We start from the raw sequence: 17,846 nt of genomic DNA, 5'->3' as shown, positions 1-17,846 counted from the left end.
TACTTAGAAGCTTGAAGTTTTCATGAGGTTCACTGGCTCTATTTCATACTTAGAAACTTGAAGTCTTCATGAGGTTCACTGGCTCCCAGGGTTGCCTTCTAGACATAATAATTTTCCTGTTGGAAAATTAGTCCTCTTCTTCCCATAAAAACTTCTAGAATCTGACAAACAGCCTACGATCAACAAATAATCCAGATGTAAACTTGCCTCTTGAATGTCAGAACTTGAGAAACAGAGCCCTGTTTGAGGAGCTATAAACTCAATTATAAACAGACCATGTTATACATTTTTATTTTATTTACTTTTATGTATTTATTTATTTTGAGACAGTATCCCTCTGTCACCCAGGCTAGAGTGCAATGCTGCGATCTCGGCTCAATGCAACCTCCACCTCTGGGTTCAAGCAATTCTCCTGCCTCAGCTTTCAGAGTAGCTGGGATTACAGGCACCCACCACCACACCCAGCTAATTTTATATTTTTAGTAGATATGGGGTTTCACCATGTTGGCCAGGCTGGTCTTGAACTCCTGACCTCGTGATCTGCCCACCTCAGCCTCCCAAAGTGCTGGGATTACAAGCATGAGCTACCACACACAGCCAATCGTACGTGTTTAATTACTTTTCATTTAGTAGCTTCTGTGTTCACTGTTAAATGTGTTTTCCTTAATCTTGTCTCCTCCAATCATTTTGTTAGACACTGTGGGCAGAAGTTTTATAATATAACCTTCTGAATCCTCCACAAAATTTGGTGTTTCAGTAAAAGAATAGGTGATGAAAATCAATGTCTGCAAATTCCATTTGTGAGTTTGGTCCTCAGCGTAGAAGATGTCAGGTGCTGTGATAGATGAGAATCTGTAAAGGTGAATGAATGGAGCTCCAATTAATCTGGAATAGAAGTGAGATACAAAGCGCCTACTAAATGCCATAAACCGTGCCACACACATGACACAGCATTACTGCATTTTACTCAGGCAATTTCATGAGGCAGGGATTTCTAGTTTCATTTTATAAACTAGAAATTTAGGCCCAGAGAGGACTTTGACTAGAAAATAAGAGCCAAAACTCAAGTCCAAGTTAGTATGCCTCTCTTTTTCCTATAAACAAATAAACAAAATAAATTACAGAACAAATCAGTTTTTTGTTTTTGTTTTTGTTTTTGAGTTTAGTTTTGTTTTTGATATGGAGTCTCGCTCTGTCTCCCAGGCTGGAGTGCAATGGCCAAGTCTTGACTCACTGCAATGTCCGCCTCCCGGGTTCAAGCGATTCGCCTGCCTCAACCTCCAGTTGATTTTTGTATTTTTAGCAGAGACGGCGTTTCACCAAGTTGGCAAGGCTGGTCTTGAACTCCTGACCTTGTGATTGGCCCGCCTTGGCCTCCCAAAGTGCTGGGGTTACAGGCGTGAGAGTTTTTACTGGAGAAGGTGCCCGTTTCCTTTTGGGAGTCCCCAGAAACAACAGAAAGACCACGTTTTCCCTAGGATTGGATCCAGGGAATGAAGGAGCAAAAACTTCCTAGTTTAGTCCTGATGGATACTCCAAGGGAATCAGGCAAAACAGGGGCAGGAATGGCTGTGTCTGATCAGGTAGAACTCTTGTCACCTCCCTGTCCCTGGTCACAGAGGCACCTCTGGACAGCTTCCTGGCGCCTTGCTGCGCTGCAGCGGAGAGCATGAGCTTGGACACCATCTAGTGGTGAGTTTGAGGCTTCATCGGAGGGCTCAAAGGATCCAGTGCCAACATGCGTTCATGATTTGTGAAAAGCTGGGATTCAGAATCAAAGAAGAGCTTGGATTCAGAGTCACATGCAATGGGTCCTGAATCCCAGGTCAGAACCCATCATGACATCCCAGAAGAAAGCCACTTGCTGCCGACGTTGCGCTCAGATCTATATCCCGGAGCTCAGTGGCCTAGAGAGGCCATACCCTCAACTTCCAGGCTTCTGGGAGAGGTGCTCTCCTTATCCTTGTCTGTATTATGCTTCCATTCATGTTAGTCACAAGTAGAAAAAAAAGCCTCAGCTAATCAAGTCTTGCAACTCCAAGACACCACACACACACACACACACACACACACACACAGACACACACTACAACTATGGCAGGGTCATTCATCACACAGCCTCTCCAGGGGAACTTTTGCTGCATACAAGATCTAGGGGAGCAAAATCCAACGGCCTGGGGAGGCAGATGGACGAGGCCCACCAAGGAGAAAGATGTCCTTGCAAAAGGACGCCCTGCAAACGGGGCCTAGGAACCAGGGACAGCCTCCGCAGGTCCACCTTGAGGGCCTCACTCCTGCTCTCATCCCTTCTCTCTGCCTGATGTCATGCCACGTCATGCCTCTGCCCTGCCCCACCTTCCCACAGTGGCAGGCATTTGTACCAAGCTTGAAGAAGGAAGGCAGGCCTGGCCCTGGGGTCACAGGCGATGGACAGCCAGCCTGCACAGTATCCCAGAGAGTTTTCTCTCACCGCATCCAGACGATGAAGAGTTCTCTGAGAACATACTGATTTTTATACTTGACTCACCCCATCTAGTCACTTGTTCTGTAAGTGGATAAATAATATTATATGTTCCATGGATGCATATATATATATATATATATAAATATATAAATTTTTTATTTCTATAGGTTTTTGGGGAACATGGGTAAGTTATTTGGTTACATGTTATTAAGTTACACAAGTTATTAAGAACATGAGTAAGGTATTTGGTTACATGAGTAAGTTCTTTAGTAGTGATTTGTGAGATTTTGGTGCACCCATCTCCCGAGCAGTATACACTGTACCCAATTTGTAGTCTTTTATCCCTCACCCCCTTCACCCTTTCCTCCTGATCCCCGAAGTCTATTATGTCATTCTTAGGATGCATATATTTTTAATTAAAAAAATACCTTTCCACTTTAGGTCTTGTAGTAGCCAGAATAATCCCTCTCCCCACCTCTCTCACACCCATGCACGTCCCTGATGTAACTCTTGGGACCTATAATACATTACCTTACATAGCAAAGAAGATTTTACAGATTAAGGTTAAGGACCTTGAAATGGGGAGATTATATTGGATTACCCAGGTGAGCCCAATGTAATCACATTAGTCCTTTAACATCAGAGGACTTCCCAGGCTTTAGGAAGAGAGAGTTGACCATTGCTGGCTGTGAAGATGGAGGAAGAAGGCCAAGCAGCAACCAAGGAATGATCTCTGGAAGTTGGAAGTGGCAAGGGTGGTCTCTGGAAGTTGGAAGTGGCAAGAGTGGTCTCTGGAAGTTGGAAGTGGCAAGGGTGGTCTCTGGAAGTTGGAAGCGACAAAGAAGCAGAAGCCCGCTAGAGCCTCCAGAAAGGTATACAGCCCTGTGGCTGGTGAGACCCTTGTAGGCCATGTCAACCTAAATGTAAGGTAATAAACTTGCATTGTTTTAAGCCACTAAATGTGTGACAGTTTGTTAGAGAAGCAATCAAAGCTATTAATAAAGGTCTCACTTAGGCTTTATGATCACACAGTTTCATTCAATATCAAAGCAAGAACTGCCTGGAGCTATGCTGCCTCTCAAAGACTTTGCATGATGGTAGGACACATTTTTGGATTTTGTCTCAGGACCTAAGGGGAAAGGCATCATTTCTGTTGATAATCTATTGCATTACTCAGAAACCAAATCTACTCTGTTCACCTAACCAAGATGGTCGCTAGTGCTTCTGGCCTCCAATGAATGTCTTCAGGCCCTTCAAAGAGTTTCTCAGTTAGGGGCTTTTGGAAACGGCCCCTATGCCTTTCATGGTTAACTAGGACACATTTAGAGAGAGATGCACAAATATGTTCTGTAGAGAGGGCAAACCCTTAAGAAATACACATTCAACCATAAAATTGTCCACACCTCCTAAATGCAATAATTCCATTCTTGGGAATTCATTCTAAAGCACTTAAGTCCAAAGGTGCTAAAAAATGTGTATGCAAATGTTTATGATAATATAATATACAACAGTAAAAACAACAAAGGAAACAGTGAAAATTCAAACTAAATGAGACCTTTAATAAATGACGATTCTGTGCTGGTATGGAACACTAAAAATTACAATTGTTTATACTACAGAAGTATAGGGAATGTTCCTGTTACACTCAATGAAAAGAGTATATTAAAAAAATAGCATTCAGGCCAGGTGTGGTGGCTTAGGCCTGTAATCCCAGCACTTAGAGAGGCCAAGACGGGTGGATCGCTTGAGGCCAGGAGTCCGAAACCAGTCTGGCCAACATGGTAAAACCCCGTCTCTACTAAAAATACAAAAATTAACCAGGCAAGGTGGTGAGTGCCTGTAATCCCAGCTACTTGGGAGGCTGAGCCAGGAGAATCACCTGAACCCTGGGCAGCAGAGGTTGCAGTGAGCTGAGATCATGCCACCATACTCCAGCCTGGGTGACAGAGCAAGACTCTGTCTCAAAAGAAAAATAATAGCATTCATTCAATAATCATTTATTGGCCACATGTATGTATCAGGTATTGCCCCGAGCACCAACTAATGAAAGGGCACCAAAATAAACATATTCACTGCCCTTGTAGACTAAAGTATGCCACAATGGCAAAAATGTAAAGTGACTGGGCCGGGCACAGTGGCTCACGCCTGTACTGCAATCCCAGCATTTTAGGAGGCCGAGGCAGGCGGATCATGAGCTCAGGAGATCAAGACCATCCTAGCGAACAGAGTGAAACCCCATCTCTACTAAAAACACAAAAAATTAGCCAAGTGTGGTGGCACACACCTGTAGTCCCAGCTATTCAGGAGGCTGAGGCAGGAGAATTGCTTGAACCCAGGAGGCGGAGGTTGCAGTGAGCCAAGATCACGCCACTGCACTCCAGCCTGGGCTACAGAGCGAGATTCTGTCTCAAAAAAAAAAAAGTGAAGTGATCTATTCAGGTGGTAGGTAATATACTAAAAAAAGCAAGCAAGTTGTTTTGTTAGAGTATGGTTAATATTCTACTTAATCTCCTTACATTACCTTTTCAGTTATGATAATTATATTAAAGTATAGAGCAGGAAGAAACAGACCTCTAGATCCAAGTCACAATGCAGTGAACTCCCCACTGGGGAAGCCGGCCCTGAACACACTGTTTAGAAACACAACAAACAACAGCCTCTTCCCCAGCAGGGGAGCAGGAAGCCAGCCATACATACAGGTCACTCCCGGGGGGCGGGGGGTCAGCTTTGGGAGGCCACCTTTGTGCCTGAACTGACACCCTCTGTGTAGCTGGGAAACTTTCACGGAACTGACTAAGCATGGCCCTGAAAGACAGCAACTCCTGGCCGGGCACAGTGGCTCAAGCCTGTAATCCCAACACTTTGGGAGGCCAAGGCGGGTGGATCACGAGGTCAAGAGATCGAGACCATCCTGGTCAACATGGTGAAACCCCGTCTCTACTAATACAAAAAATTAGCTGGGCATGGTGGCGTATGCCTGTAATCCCAGCTACTCAGGAGGCTGAGGCAGGAGAATTGCCTGAACCCAGGAGGTGGAGGTTGCGGTGAGCCGAGATCGCGCCATTGCACTCCAGCCTGGGTAACAAGAGCAAAACTCCGTCTCAAAAAAAAAAAAAAAAAAAAAAGACAGCAACTCCTGCCTCTACCTGTCCCCCAGGTGCTGAGAAGGTAACTATGAAAGCAGACGTGTTGCCATGCTCATCGTTTTTATGCTGCTGTTAGTGTGGGGCAAACCACATGCACTGGCCTCCATCTCCCTGTGGGGACAAGGAGACTCTGAGCTTGAGCTTGTTCTTTTTTTTTTGAAACAGAGGCTTGCTCTGTCACCCAGACTGGAGTGCAGTGGCACCATCTCGAACTCCACCTCCCAGGTTCAAGTGATTCTCCTGTCTCAGCCTCTTGAGTAGCTGAGATTACAGGTACCCGCCACCATGCCTGACTAATTTTTGTATTTTTTAGCAGAGACGAGGTTTCACCATGTTGGCCAGGCTGGTCTTGAACTCCTGACCTCAGGTGATCCACCCGGAGCACCAAGTAATGAAAGGGCACCAAAATAAATATATTCACTGCCCTTGTAAATTGAAGTATGTCATGATCGCAAAAACGTAAAGTGATCATGCTATGCGCAGTGGCTCATGCCTGTAATCCCAGCACTTTGGGAGGCCGAATCGAGCAGATTGCCTGAGGTCAGGAGTTCGAGACCAGTCTGGCTAACATGGCGAAATCCTGTCTCTACTAAAAATACAAAAAAATTAGCTGGGCATTGGGAAGTAGAGACTGAGGTGAGCTGTGATCGTGCCACTACACTCCAGCCTGGACACAAGACCCTGTCTTGACAAAAAAAAAAAAAAGAAAGAAAAGAGAAGTGGGGAGAGAGAGAGAGAGAGAAGACACCACAGAAAAGGATACTAGATTGAGAAGGCACATCTGACTCTTTCTCCCTAATTCTCACTGAAATGACAAGAAAATGAAAAAACAGAGTTCAACCTGCAGCATCCTAGTGGAAAAAGCACCATCCAAGTCCAAAAACTCTAAGGATTTTCCTGCTTGACACACAAGTCACATGGGATCAGAATATTGGGAGGAAAGATAAAGCTCACCTCTGGATCACTCGCTGCTTTCTCTCCCTTTTCTGTCTGCAATTTTCAGTGACTGTGCAGGGTGGCAAGCCAAGAAACAACCTCTCTCCCAGATTCCATCAGTCTTCATAGATGTCTATCTCTGATCGAGACAGAAGCTAGTATCATTCATCCATTCAAGAACCACTTAGCAAACATGCTTTGAGTACCTCCTGGATGCCAACCTCTAAGCAACCTCATAGCACTGCCAAGCACTGTGGAGGGCACTTACATAGTCTCTGTCTTCAAAGAGCTTAGAGTCTAATGGGAGAGGCTATGGAAGCTAAGATGTAGGCCAATGATCCTATTCGAAGCTAAGAAGGATACTGACTATTCTGGATAACAAAATATAAATTCCAAAGACTCTGAAAGGTAAAGCTGCCAGCCTGACATGAGGAACATGAAATAGAATTCAATTCCATTTAAGTAGACTTTACTGAGCATCTACGCTTAAAAAAAAAAGACAGAATGGATTTTAAACAGAAAGGAGTTTGGAGACAGGGCAAAGGTAGGAGCATCTCTGCAACAGGAGGGTGAAACCTATTCCTGCTGATGGAGGAGCTAGACGAGTCCTCTTAGTTCTGCAGGGCATGAGAGTAACACACGTGGGCACACAAAATGTGTTTGTTGAATTGAACTCAAGTTTGTTCCAGGCTAGGAATACACAGAGGAATAAAATGGTAGCAAAGACAACAGTTACACCAAACGATGGTACCGAGAGGGAGAGAGACTTTGCCACCTGTTGGGTGCGGAACAACTAATGAGAGTGCAACTTCTGAAGGGCAAATTGAGGAGTGAGGAGTTTTCTAGATAGCCAAAAGAGGGGAGATTATTCCAGGCAGAGGAAACCTGTAGATACACAGAGGTATGAAAATAAGGCACATCTGGCCAGGCGCAGTGGCTCACATCTATAATTCCAGCACTTTGGGAGGACAAGGCTGGTGGATGGCCTGAGGACAGGAGTTAGAGACCAGCCTGGCCAACAAGGTGAAACCCTGTCTCTACTAAAAATACAAAAATTAGCCAGACCTGGTGGCGGGCGCCTGTAATACCAGCTACTTGGGAAGCTGAGAGAGGAGAATCGCTTGAACCTGGGAGGCGGAGGTTGCAGTGAGCCAAGACCGCGCCACTGTACTCCAGCCTGGCCAACAAGAGCGAAACTTCACTAGAAAGAAGGGAAGGATCACAAGAAAGAAGGGGAGGGGAGGGGAGGGGAGGGAAAGGACAATCAGGAAACAAGCAAGTAGTCCATTAAACATGTTAGAACACAGGGAAAATATATATGGGAAGGGTCTGGACATCAGGCTTAAAAGTTGAAAGCAGCTTAACCAAGGCCTTGGGGTGAGACTGGTGTGAAGCCATCCTGCACGTGACATCTGATCACCCCACTGATTCTCAGTTGATTTGCTTAGGAATTTCAACCTTAAAGGTGATGGGGCATTCAGGAAGAATGCTGAGAGGAAGAATGGGATGTTATCTGGAGTGAGGAAGGAACAGAGAGAGATTGAAAGGTCTAATAAGTTACCTGCTGCTTCCTGCTTCAGTCTGAATAATTTTAGAAATGAAACAAAAACTATATGAAAACGTGTGAAAGGAAAATATCTTGGGCCCCCAAAATCACTAAGATAAAGGGAAAATTCGTGCTGGAAACTGATCAGGGCAAACCTGCCTCCCATTCTACTCAAAGTCATCCCTCTGCTCACTGACATAGATGCATATTCTGATTGCCTCCTTTGGAAAGGCATATCAGAAACTCAAAAGAATGCAACCATTTGTCCCTGACCTACCAGTGATCTTGAAGCCCCCTCCTTGCTTTGAGTTGTCCCCGCCTTTCTGGACGGAACCAATGTACTTCTTACATATATTGATTGACGTCTCATGTCTCCCTAAAATGTATAAAACCAAGCTGTGCCCTGACAACCTTGGGCACACGTCACCAGGACTTCCTGAGGCTGTGTCATGGAGGCGCATCCTCAACTTTGGCAAAATAAACTTTCTAAATTAACTGAGAACTGTCTCAGATTGTCTGGGTTTACAAACCAAAATATCATCTTTATCACAGATGAAGCTTATATTGAAAAATAGGGCTCATATCTGATCAGAACAACACTGACTCATGTGCCAGTCATCATGATCAGGAGACAAAATTACCTTGCTTAACCAGGCCAGGGTCATAGTTTCTGACCCAAATGGACCAAGTATGACCTAAGTACATTCCTTCAGAAATTTGAGGCACTGTTACCAAAACTAGAGAGATGGGTCCCAAACAGCAAAAGCAACCACGTCTGCTACCTTCATGTGTGTGTGTTCAGTTACCTATCTCTCACATGACTCCTTTATGGTACAGTTTGATCACTCTGCTTTGATGAGAAAAATTTGGAGGAAACCCTAGATTTTCATGTTGCTTTGAACAAGTCACTTTCCCTTTCTCTCCACAAGAAAACACCATGAAATAAAAGTTCTCTTGACCATTCCTTTGCATTAGGAAGGCTGGGCTCATAAATGAGCTCATGCCTGTAAAGTGATATGATCTCCTGAAGACAAAGGCTGTATAAATATACAGGATTATTAGCCAAGCCACTCAAAACTAGTCTGTGCATGAATGGACTGGAAAGTAAATAGGGCCAGGGAAGACTAAGAGGACTCCTCATTTCCAAGGCCCACAGGATTCCTTTGCTTCCTGACATCTAGCGTGGTTACCTCCCCCTAACATCCATACACAGCCAGGAGGGACAGGTGAGCCAATTCAGCCTCCTTGGAATGATGGATTAAGACATTTGGAGAGCAGAATTCTAAGCAATTGCCATATTGGAGGGTTTTCTAGAAAGATAATTAAAGAGAAATCATGTTTGGGTTTGAGATACTGATGGTTGTTAATCCGCCCTAATGCATTCATCAACATTCCCATATATATTGTTATAAAGAAATCTCAAGTTCAACAAAACAAGAAAAGGGTCTTCTATCTAATGTTTGATTTCTTTTTTTTAAGTTTTGTTTAGAGACAGGATCTTGCTCTGTCACCCAGGAGTGCAGTGATGTAATCACAGCTCACTGCAGTCTCAAACTCCTAGGCTCAAGCAATCTTCCCTCCTTGGCCTCCCAAAGTGCTGGGATTATAGGTCTGAGCCCCTGTGCCTAGCCCTTATGTTTTATTTCCTAAGAAGAAAGAGAAGAAAGGAAAAAAGGAGGGAGAAGAAGAGACTGTGTTAGTTCATTTGTGCCGCTATAATAAAGTACCACAGAGTGAATAATTTAGTTTTTTTTTTTTCCTGAAGGAAGTGTGCCCCATTGCAGGACAGTCTTTCTTTTTTAAATTGTACTTTAGGTTCTGGGGTACATGTGCAAATCATGCAGGATTGTTGCATAGGTACATACATGGCAAGGTGGTTTGCTGCCTCCTTCTCCCTGTCACCTATATCTGGCATTTCTCCCCATGTTATCCCTTCCCAACCTCCCCACCCCCCGCTGTCCCTCCCTTAGCCCCCCACCCAGTGTGCGATGCTCCCCTCCCTGTGCTCATGTGTTCTCATTGTTCAACACCCATCTATGAGCTAGAACATGCGGTATTTGGTTTTCTGTTATTGTGTCAGCTTGCTGAGAATGATGGTTTCCAGATTCATCCATGTCCCTACAAAGTGAATAATTTATAAAGGACAGAAATTTCTATTTTCTCACACTTCTGGAGGCTGGGAAGTCCGAAGCAGGTTTGGTGTCTGGTAAAGGTCCGTTCTTCAAAGATTGTGCCATCTAGGTGTCCTCACCTAACAGAAGATATGGAAAGACAGAAAGGTGATTAGTGCTAGGTACTTACAGGGCAGAAGAGCAGAAGAGAGTAAACACATTTCCTCAAACCCTTTTATAAAGTCTCCTCTAATCGTACCCATGAGGGCTCCACCCTCTTGACTTAATTAATGCTAAGAGGCAGAACCCCTTAACACTAATCACACTGGTCATTACATTTTAACACATGAAAACTGGGGGACACATTCAGACCACAGTAGAGAGGGAAAGGAGAAGAGAGAAAGGGAAAACCTTACTTCCAGTCTTCTCTTTTGCCTCTTAGAAATCACAGATTTTAGACCTGGAAAGAATCTTAGAGGTCAGCCTAGCCATCTCCACGAACCCATTTCCTTTTAAAAATTATATATGGGTGATGAGGACCAGTGAGGCAAACTAAAATTTCGAAGCTTACACAGCCTATTGGTAGCATAACAGAATTAGGATTCAGGTTTCCTGCCTCCCAGCTGGGTACCTTTTTTTTTTTGAGACAGAGTCTTGCTCTGTCACCCTGTGGCACAATCACTGCTCACTGCAACCTCTCCCTCCCAGGTTCAAGTGATTCTCCTGCCTCAGCCTTCAGAGTAGCTGGGATTACAGGTACCCACCACCATGCCCAACTAATTCTTCCATTTTTAGTAGAGACAGGGTCTCACCACATTGGCCAGGCTGGTTTCAAACTCCTGACTTCGTGATCCACCGCTTCAGCCTCCCAAAGTGCTGGGATTACAGGGATAAGCCACTGCACCCGGCCCCATGCTTGATACTTTTTACATTAAGTCATTCTGTCTCCCATTCAGTTTTATGACCTTGATCAAGTCACCCCCCAGTCAACAAATATTTTTAAAGACCTAACAACAAGCAACAAAATATCTAACCATAATAAATTTAAACAAATAAAAAGCTTATTTTTGTTTCATAACAAGAAGTCAGGAGGTAGACACAGTCACTGGTATTAGTTCAGAGGTATAATGATGCCATGATGGACCCAAAGAATTCTATCTTTCAATTCCATCGTGTTTGTTGTTGGCTCTTATCTACATGACTGTTGTCTCACAGTTGCAAAATGGCCACTGTAGCTCCAGGTATCACAGATTTTTTCAGCATTTCATTTAACATTTTTAAAGTCCCATGCATGTAATACGGTACTTTGATTTTACAGCCATGATAGCTGTATTCTTTTGTAGATGCTCCATCAAACTGAGGAAAATCATTTCCTTTATAGTTGATAAAGGCTTTTTTAAAAAAATCATGAATGGGTCTTGAATTTTGCCAAATATTTTATTACATTGACTGAGATCATATGAATCATATGAATTTTCTTCTTATTCTGTTTATGTAGTGAATGACATTGATTGATTTTCAGACGTTAAGCTAACTTTGCATTCCTCGAAAAAAAATCTCACCTGGTAATGCCATCTTGCTCTTTTCAGATGTTGCTGGATTTGATTTGCCAATTTTGTTTTTTGTTGTTTGGGTTTTTTTTTTTTTTTTTTGGATGGAGTCTCGCTCTGTCACCCAGTCTCTATGCAGTGGCACAATCTCGGCTCACTTCAACCTCCACCTCCAAGCAATTCTCCTGCCTCAGCCTCCTGAGTAGCTGAGATTACAGGTGCCCACCACCTTGTCTGGCTAATTTTTGTATTTTTAGTAGAGACAGAGTTTCACCATATTGGCTAGGTGGTCTCAAATTCCTGACCTCTGGTGATCTGCCCCCTGAGCCTCCCGAAGTGCTGGGATTATAGGCATGAGCCACTGCACCCAATCTGGATTGGCCAATATTTTGTTAAAGTTTTTGCATCCATGTAAGAAATATAGGTGTGTGATTTTCTTTCCTTTTTATTTCTTGGCATCAGGATTATTCTGAACTTACAGATAAAAGAGTGTTCTTCGTTTTTTGAAAAGAGTTCATATAAAATCAATATTATCTTTCTTAAATGACTGATAAACATTTACTAGTGAAACCATTTTGCTCTGGAATTTTCTCTAGGGACCTTAAAGATATGGGGTGATTCAAATGTTCTACTTCTTCCTGTACCTGTTTTGGGAAGTTGTATTTTTCAAATATTTTTTCCATTTAATGTAAATTGTTGAAACTGTCAGCATAAAGCTATTCATAATGTTTTCTTATATTTTTAATTTCTGTATATCAGTAGGGAAATTCCTCTTTTATTCTTGGTATTTGTTATTTGTGTTTTTTTCTCCTGATCAATCTCACTAGGAGTTTAGCAATTTTGTTAAGATTTTCAAAGAACCAACTTGTGAGTTGGTTAATGTCTCACATTATTTTTTATTATTTTTTTTCTCCTATTCACTTTGGATTTAATTTACTTTCTTATTCGAACTTCATAAGGTGGAAACTTAGATAATTGATTTCAAACCTTTTTTCTTTATTAACATAAACTTTTAAAGCTATAAATTTCTCTTTAAGGACTGCTCTGGCTGCATTCCATAAATTTTGATGTAGTTTCACTATCATTCTATATCCAGTGTTTGTTTGTTTTCTGAGACAGTCTCACTCTGTCGCCCAGGCTGGAGTACAATGGCACGATCATGGCTCATTGCAAACTCTGCCTCCTGGGTTCAAATGATTCTCCTGCCTCAGCCTCCTGAGTAGCTGGGATTACAGGCGCCTGCCACCACGCCCAGATAATTTTTGTATTTTTAGTAGAGACAGGGTTTCACCATGTTGGCCCAGCTGGTCTGGAACTCCTGACTTCGTGATCCGCCAGCCTCAGCCTTCCAAACTGTTGGTATTACAGGCGTGAGCCACCGCACTCAGCCCAGTGTTTTCTAATGTTCCTACAACCATGCCTGGCATAAAGTACTTCGTGAGTGTTCCCTCCTGTTAGCTCCAGTATTTGTTTCTCTTGTTAACAAGTGAGAACGATCCCCTTCGGAGCCTCTTTGCTGTTTCCACTGACTGAAATACTATTCCTTCATATAGGCCAAGAATTCTAATAAATTTCCATTCATTGTGCAGGTGTGACCTCAGACATCACTACCTCAAAGAAGCTTTCCCTGATGAACCAGACCGGAATGGTCCTCTCATGAACTAAGTTGAATAGAGACTACAACCACCCCCAAAAAATTCATATCTGCCCAGAACCCATGAATGTGACCTTATTTGGAAATAGAGTCTTTACATATAGAATCAAGTTACTATGAGATCATAAGGTCACACTGGAGACCAGGCATGGGGCTAACACCTGTAATCCCAGCACTTTGGGAGGCTGAGGCCTGCGGATTATGAGGTCAAGAGATCAAGACCAGCCTGGCCAACATGGTGAAACCCTATCTCTACTAAAAATACAAAAATCAGCAGGGTGTGGTGGCGCACACCTGTAATTCCAACTACTCAAGAAGCTGAGGAAGGAGAATCGCTTGAACCTGGGAGGTGGAAGTTGCAGTGAGCCGAGATCACGCCACTGTACTCCAGCCTAGGCGACAGAGTGAGACGCCTCAAAAAAAAAAAAAAAAAAAAAAAGATCACACCGGATTAGGGCAAGCCTTAAATCTGACTGGTGTCTTTATGAGAAGAAAGAAATTTAGAGACAGAGACCCAGACACACAGAGATAACACCATGCAACAACAAATTCAGAGACCAAAGTGATGCCTCTACAAGCTGAGGAAGGCCAAGGATGGCCAGCAGCCACCAGAAGCTAGGAAGAGGCAAAGAAGGATCCTCCCCTAGATCTTTAGAGACAGCCCGGCCCTGCTGACACCTTGATTTCAGGCTTCCACCACCTAGAACTGGAAGACAATCAATTCTCCTGCTTTAAGTCATCCACTTTAGGGCAATTCGTCACTGCAGCTCTAGAATGTAATACACGAAATTACATGTTTCCATACTATCCAATATTTTCTTTCCTAGCTCTTATCAGATTATTACAAATGAATTATCAGGAAATACGAATGGTGTGATCATATATACTAGTCTGGCATTTTTTCTCTCTCTCTCTCTCTCTCAGATGGAGTCTCACTCTGTTGCCCAGACTGGACTGCGGTGGCACGATCTCCGCTCACTGCAACCTCTGCCTCCTGGGTTCAAGCAATTCTCCTGTCTCAGCCTCCTGAGTAGCTGGGATTACAGGTACAAAAAGCCACCATGCCCGGCTAATTTTTATATTTTAATAGAGATAGGATTTCACCATATTGTTAAGGCTGGTCTTATACTCCTAACCTCAAGCAATCCACCTGCCTCGGTCTCCCAAAGTGCTGGGATTACAGGTATGAGCCACCATGCCCAGCCTAGTCTGGAATTTCAGTAGAGCCCTCCTTAAGAAAGACTATCATAATCCGGCCAAGCTCAGTGGCTCACGCCTGTAATCCCAGAACTTTGGGAGGCCGAGGTGGGTGGATTTTAAGGTCAGGTGATCAAGACCATCCTGGCCAATGTGGTGAAACCCTGTCCCTACTAAAAATACAAAAATTAGCTGGGTGTGGCAGCATGCACCTGTAGTCCCAGCTACTTGGGAGGCTGAAGCAGGAGAATTGTTTGAACCTGTGAGACAGAAGCTGCAGTGAGCTGAGATGGCACCACTGCAGTCCAGCCTGGGCAACAGAACGAGACTTGGTCTCAAAAAAAAAAAAAAAAAAAAAGCTGAGCACGGTGGCTTATGTCTGTAATCCCAGCATTTTGGGAGGCCAAGGCAGGTAGATAACCTGAGGTCAGGAGTTCAAGACCAGCCTGACCAACATAGAGAAACCCTGTCTCTACTAAAAATACAAATTTAGCTAGGTGTGGTGGTGCATGCCTGTAATCACAGCTACTCAGGAGGCTGAGGCAGGAGAATTGCTAGAACCTGGGAGGCAGAGATTGCAGTGAGCCAAATAGCGCTATTGCACTCTAGACTGGGCAATAAGATCGAAACTGTGTCTCAAAACAAAGAAAGAAAGAAGGAAAGGAAGGAAAGGAAGGAAGGAAGGGAGGGAGAGAAGGAGAGAAAGAGAGAAAGAAAGGAGGGAGGGAGGGAAAGAAGAAAGAAAGGAGGGCGGGAGGAAGGGAGGGAAAGAAGAAAGGAAGAAAGAAAAGAAGAAATAAAGAAAGAGCTACCATAACCCCAACCAGTGTCTCCAATGGTAAGGATTTTGAAAGGCAGATAATTTTAAAGGAGCCTATCCTTAAAATCACAGCATATCAGTGGCCAGCTTCAGCTTCTCAATGCTGGCCTTGAATCACAGGGTTTTCTAGTGTGTAAATTATCCAAACGAGTAATCTCTTATAGCAACAGATTGTCAAAAAAAAAAAAGACAGTGATGCGGGAGTCATGTGGAGTCAGAAACATTGGTTCTACTCTCCCTGCTGCCGCCAGGGAGTCTTGGGCAATTCACCACACCCCTCTGGGTTCCAGGCTCTTAACTGTAAAAGAAGGTGATTGGGGCTAGACAGTAGAGTCACTTTGGCTCTTACCTTCTGTGGCTTCATGGTTTCTTCCATGAACAGTAGCTGAATCCAGGAAGAGGAGGTGACCCAGGCGGACCAAGAGGGATTCTGCGTTAAGATGTAGAACTGCCAGTTCTGGCTAAGCTTGTTTTACTTGATCAATGGAACGGAATAGACGTTTCTAGGACTCTTGCTTTTAAAAATGTTTTAAAGTGGCTGGGTTGGCCGGTCACTTCCTATCTCTGGCCCACAGTGCATTCATCTGTATAAAAGGATGGAACCCGGGATTCCCAAGGTCTCTTCCAGCACTCAAGTACTAAATTCTGTAACTTCAAAGCAGTTTATTGGTAAGCTAGAGAGAGGCCTTGAGCTAGGTATCGGTCATGGGGTGAATCTCAGGAACGCTCTTCACTTTCTTTCTTCTCATAACTATTTCGTGCGCTGGGGAGGGATGGGGCACGCTGTCTCCCCCAACGCAGGCTCTAACATATGCCTTTGGCGGGCAAGAATGAAATCCTGGCTCTACCTCTCACGAATTCGTGAGAGATCTCAAGAGGACTGAGTAAGTGTGAGCCTCCGTTTCCCCATCTGTGAAACAGGGAGAGTTACCGGCAATGGTGTAAAAATGTTGAGTTGAGCAACAAGCGCTATTTTCTATAACCGTTAGGAGCACGAAGAAAAAATAAACTTCGGTGTCCTAAGTACGCTACGGCTCGCTAGTGACCAGATGAGCACCACGCCACAGTACTGGGTGCCTCCGTGGCGCCGCTTCCACATTTCTCACGCACTGCGCGGTGGCGTGGCCGCGCGAATCCACCGAACGGCACAGCGCTCGGACGCCAATCATCACAGATGAGACTCAGCTCCCGGGCCCTCAGAGCGCCCCTCGGCGTGCGCGCTCCCGCCGCCAGCGTGCGCGCTCTGGGCGCAGGCGGTGACGCGACGCCGGCGGGGGCTGTTTGGGGGTGCGGCTCCGGGAAAGGAGCGCGGCCTCCAGGAAGCTGGCTGGACGTTGCTGCCGCCTCGCCGCTGTGGCCGTGATGCTGCCCGCTGGCGGTCCCCCGCTCCCGGGAGCCCCGGCCGGCCAAGCAGGTGAGGCCGTCTTCCGGGGGCAGGTGAGAGGCGGGGGGAGGCCGAAGGGGTCGGCGTCTGCGGGTGGGTTGGAGCGCTGCGGCTGGCAGCGCGGCGAGCGGGCCGCGGACTAGCCTCTCTGCCTTGGGCGCCTGCCGCCGCCCGCTCAGCCCCGCGGACCGATTCCCGCCGCCCCGGCCGCGCGGCCACATCCGGGAGCCCTGGTACCAGCTCCTGTGAACCCGGGGGGCCGGCGCGCTCCCCCAGCCCCTGGCAGGGGACACCTGGCGGTCGCACGCCTCCGGTGACCACGCAGGATCCTTCCCCCGAGTGGGCGGAGCCTGGCCGGGCAGCTGGAGATGCTGCACCGGGGACGGGGACGCATCCGGCCCTGCCTGCCGCTTTCAATGATGACATTCCCATGTCTTGGTTTCGCTTCACTCTGCTTTTGCAAGGTTTCTTGTTAGATTTCTTCTTGGAAGAATGGAGCTCATTGGGCAGTAAAGTGATGATATACAGCAGTGTTTCTGAACTTGAGTAATGCGGGGACTCCTTTTAAAGGGACGATTCTCAGATTGTCTAGAACGTGTCCCAGAACCCTTAGGGTACTCCAGACCTCAGTTAGATAAACCCTGGTGCAGTGTTTTCAGAGAACATTTATCACGAAGGAAGCCAAAGAGATGCTTTCTAATTCAGGAACTTTCAGGCTAGAAGGTAAACTAGAGGTAACTGAAGAATTCAAAGGAGATACTCAAAGCCCAGGTTAATTTCACATTGCAGTCTTTGTTGTCTTCTGCTTTCTGTGATGAAAATACCAAATTATCCAGCTTTAGAGAAGCCTAAAAGAATTATATTGTGTTACCGTATATTTGATGTTGTTTTTGTATTGTTTGTTAATTCTATTTGACATATTAAAATTATAAAATGGAATACTAATTAGTTTAATTTTTTCTCTGTTTATCTTAACATTGATTTATCTCTTATAGTTGTTGCGAATTGAATCTATGGCTTATATTCTTCTAGCCCTAA

General features: G+C 44.9%; 2 protein-coding genes across 2 annotated transcripts in view; one reads left to right on the top strand and one right to left on the bottom strand.

The window, feature by feature from the left end:
• Positions 1-16,246, bottom strand: part of SLC25A37 (solute carrier family 25 member 37) — a 111,694-nt gene extending 95,448 nt beyond the window's left edge. The window contains exons 1-2 of the mRNA XM_064368642.1: positions 15,774-16,246; positions 10,258-10,343 (exon numbers count right to left, since the gene is read on the bottom strand). Coding sequence (XP_064224712.1) covers positions 10,258-10,329 — 72 coding nt within the window. The 5' untranslated portion in view covers positions 10,330-10,343; positions 15,774-16,246. The remainder of the gene's footprint in view (positions 1-10,257; positions 10,344-15,773) is intronic.
• A 577-nt stretch (positions 16,247-16,823) lies between these two features.
• The window catches only part of ENTPD4 (ectonucleoside triphosphate diphosphohydrolase 4), a 34,881-nt gene continuing 33,858 nt past the window's right edge, over positions 16,824-17,846 (top strand). The window contains exon 1 of the mRNA XM_012435233.2: positions 16,824-16,838. The gene's annotated coding sequence lies outside the window, so the exon portion shown is untranslated. The remainder of the gene's footprint in view (positions 16,839-17,846) is intronic.

Source organism: Aotus nancymaae, unplaced genomic scaffold (assembly GCF_030222135.1).
Source record: "Aotus nancymaae isolate 86718 unplaced genomic scaffold, 86718_ANA_hifiasm-v0.15.2.pri h1tg000079l, whole genome shotgun sequence".
NCBI lineage: Eukaryota > Metazoa > Chordata > Mammalia > Primates > Aotidae > Aotus > Aotus nancymaae.
This window is presented reverse-complemented; position numbering and strand designations above follow the sequence as displayed.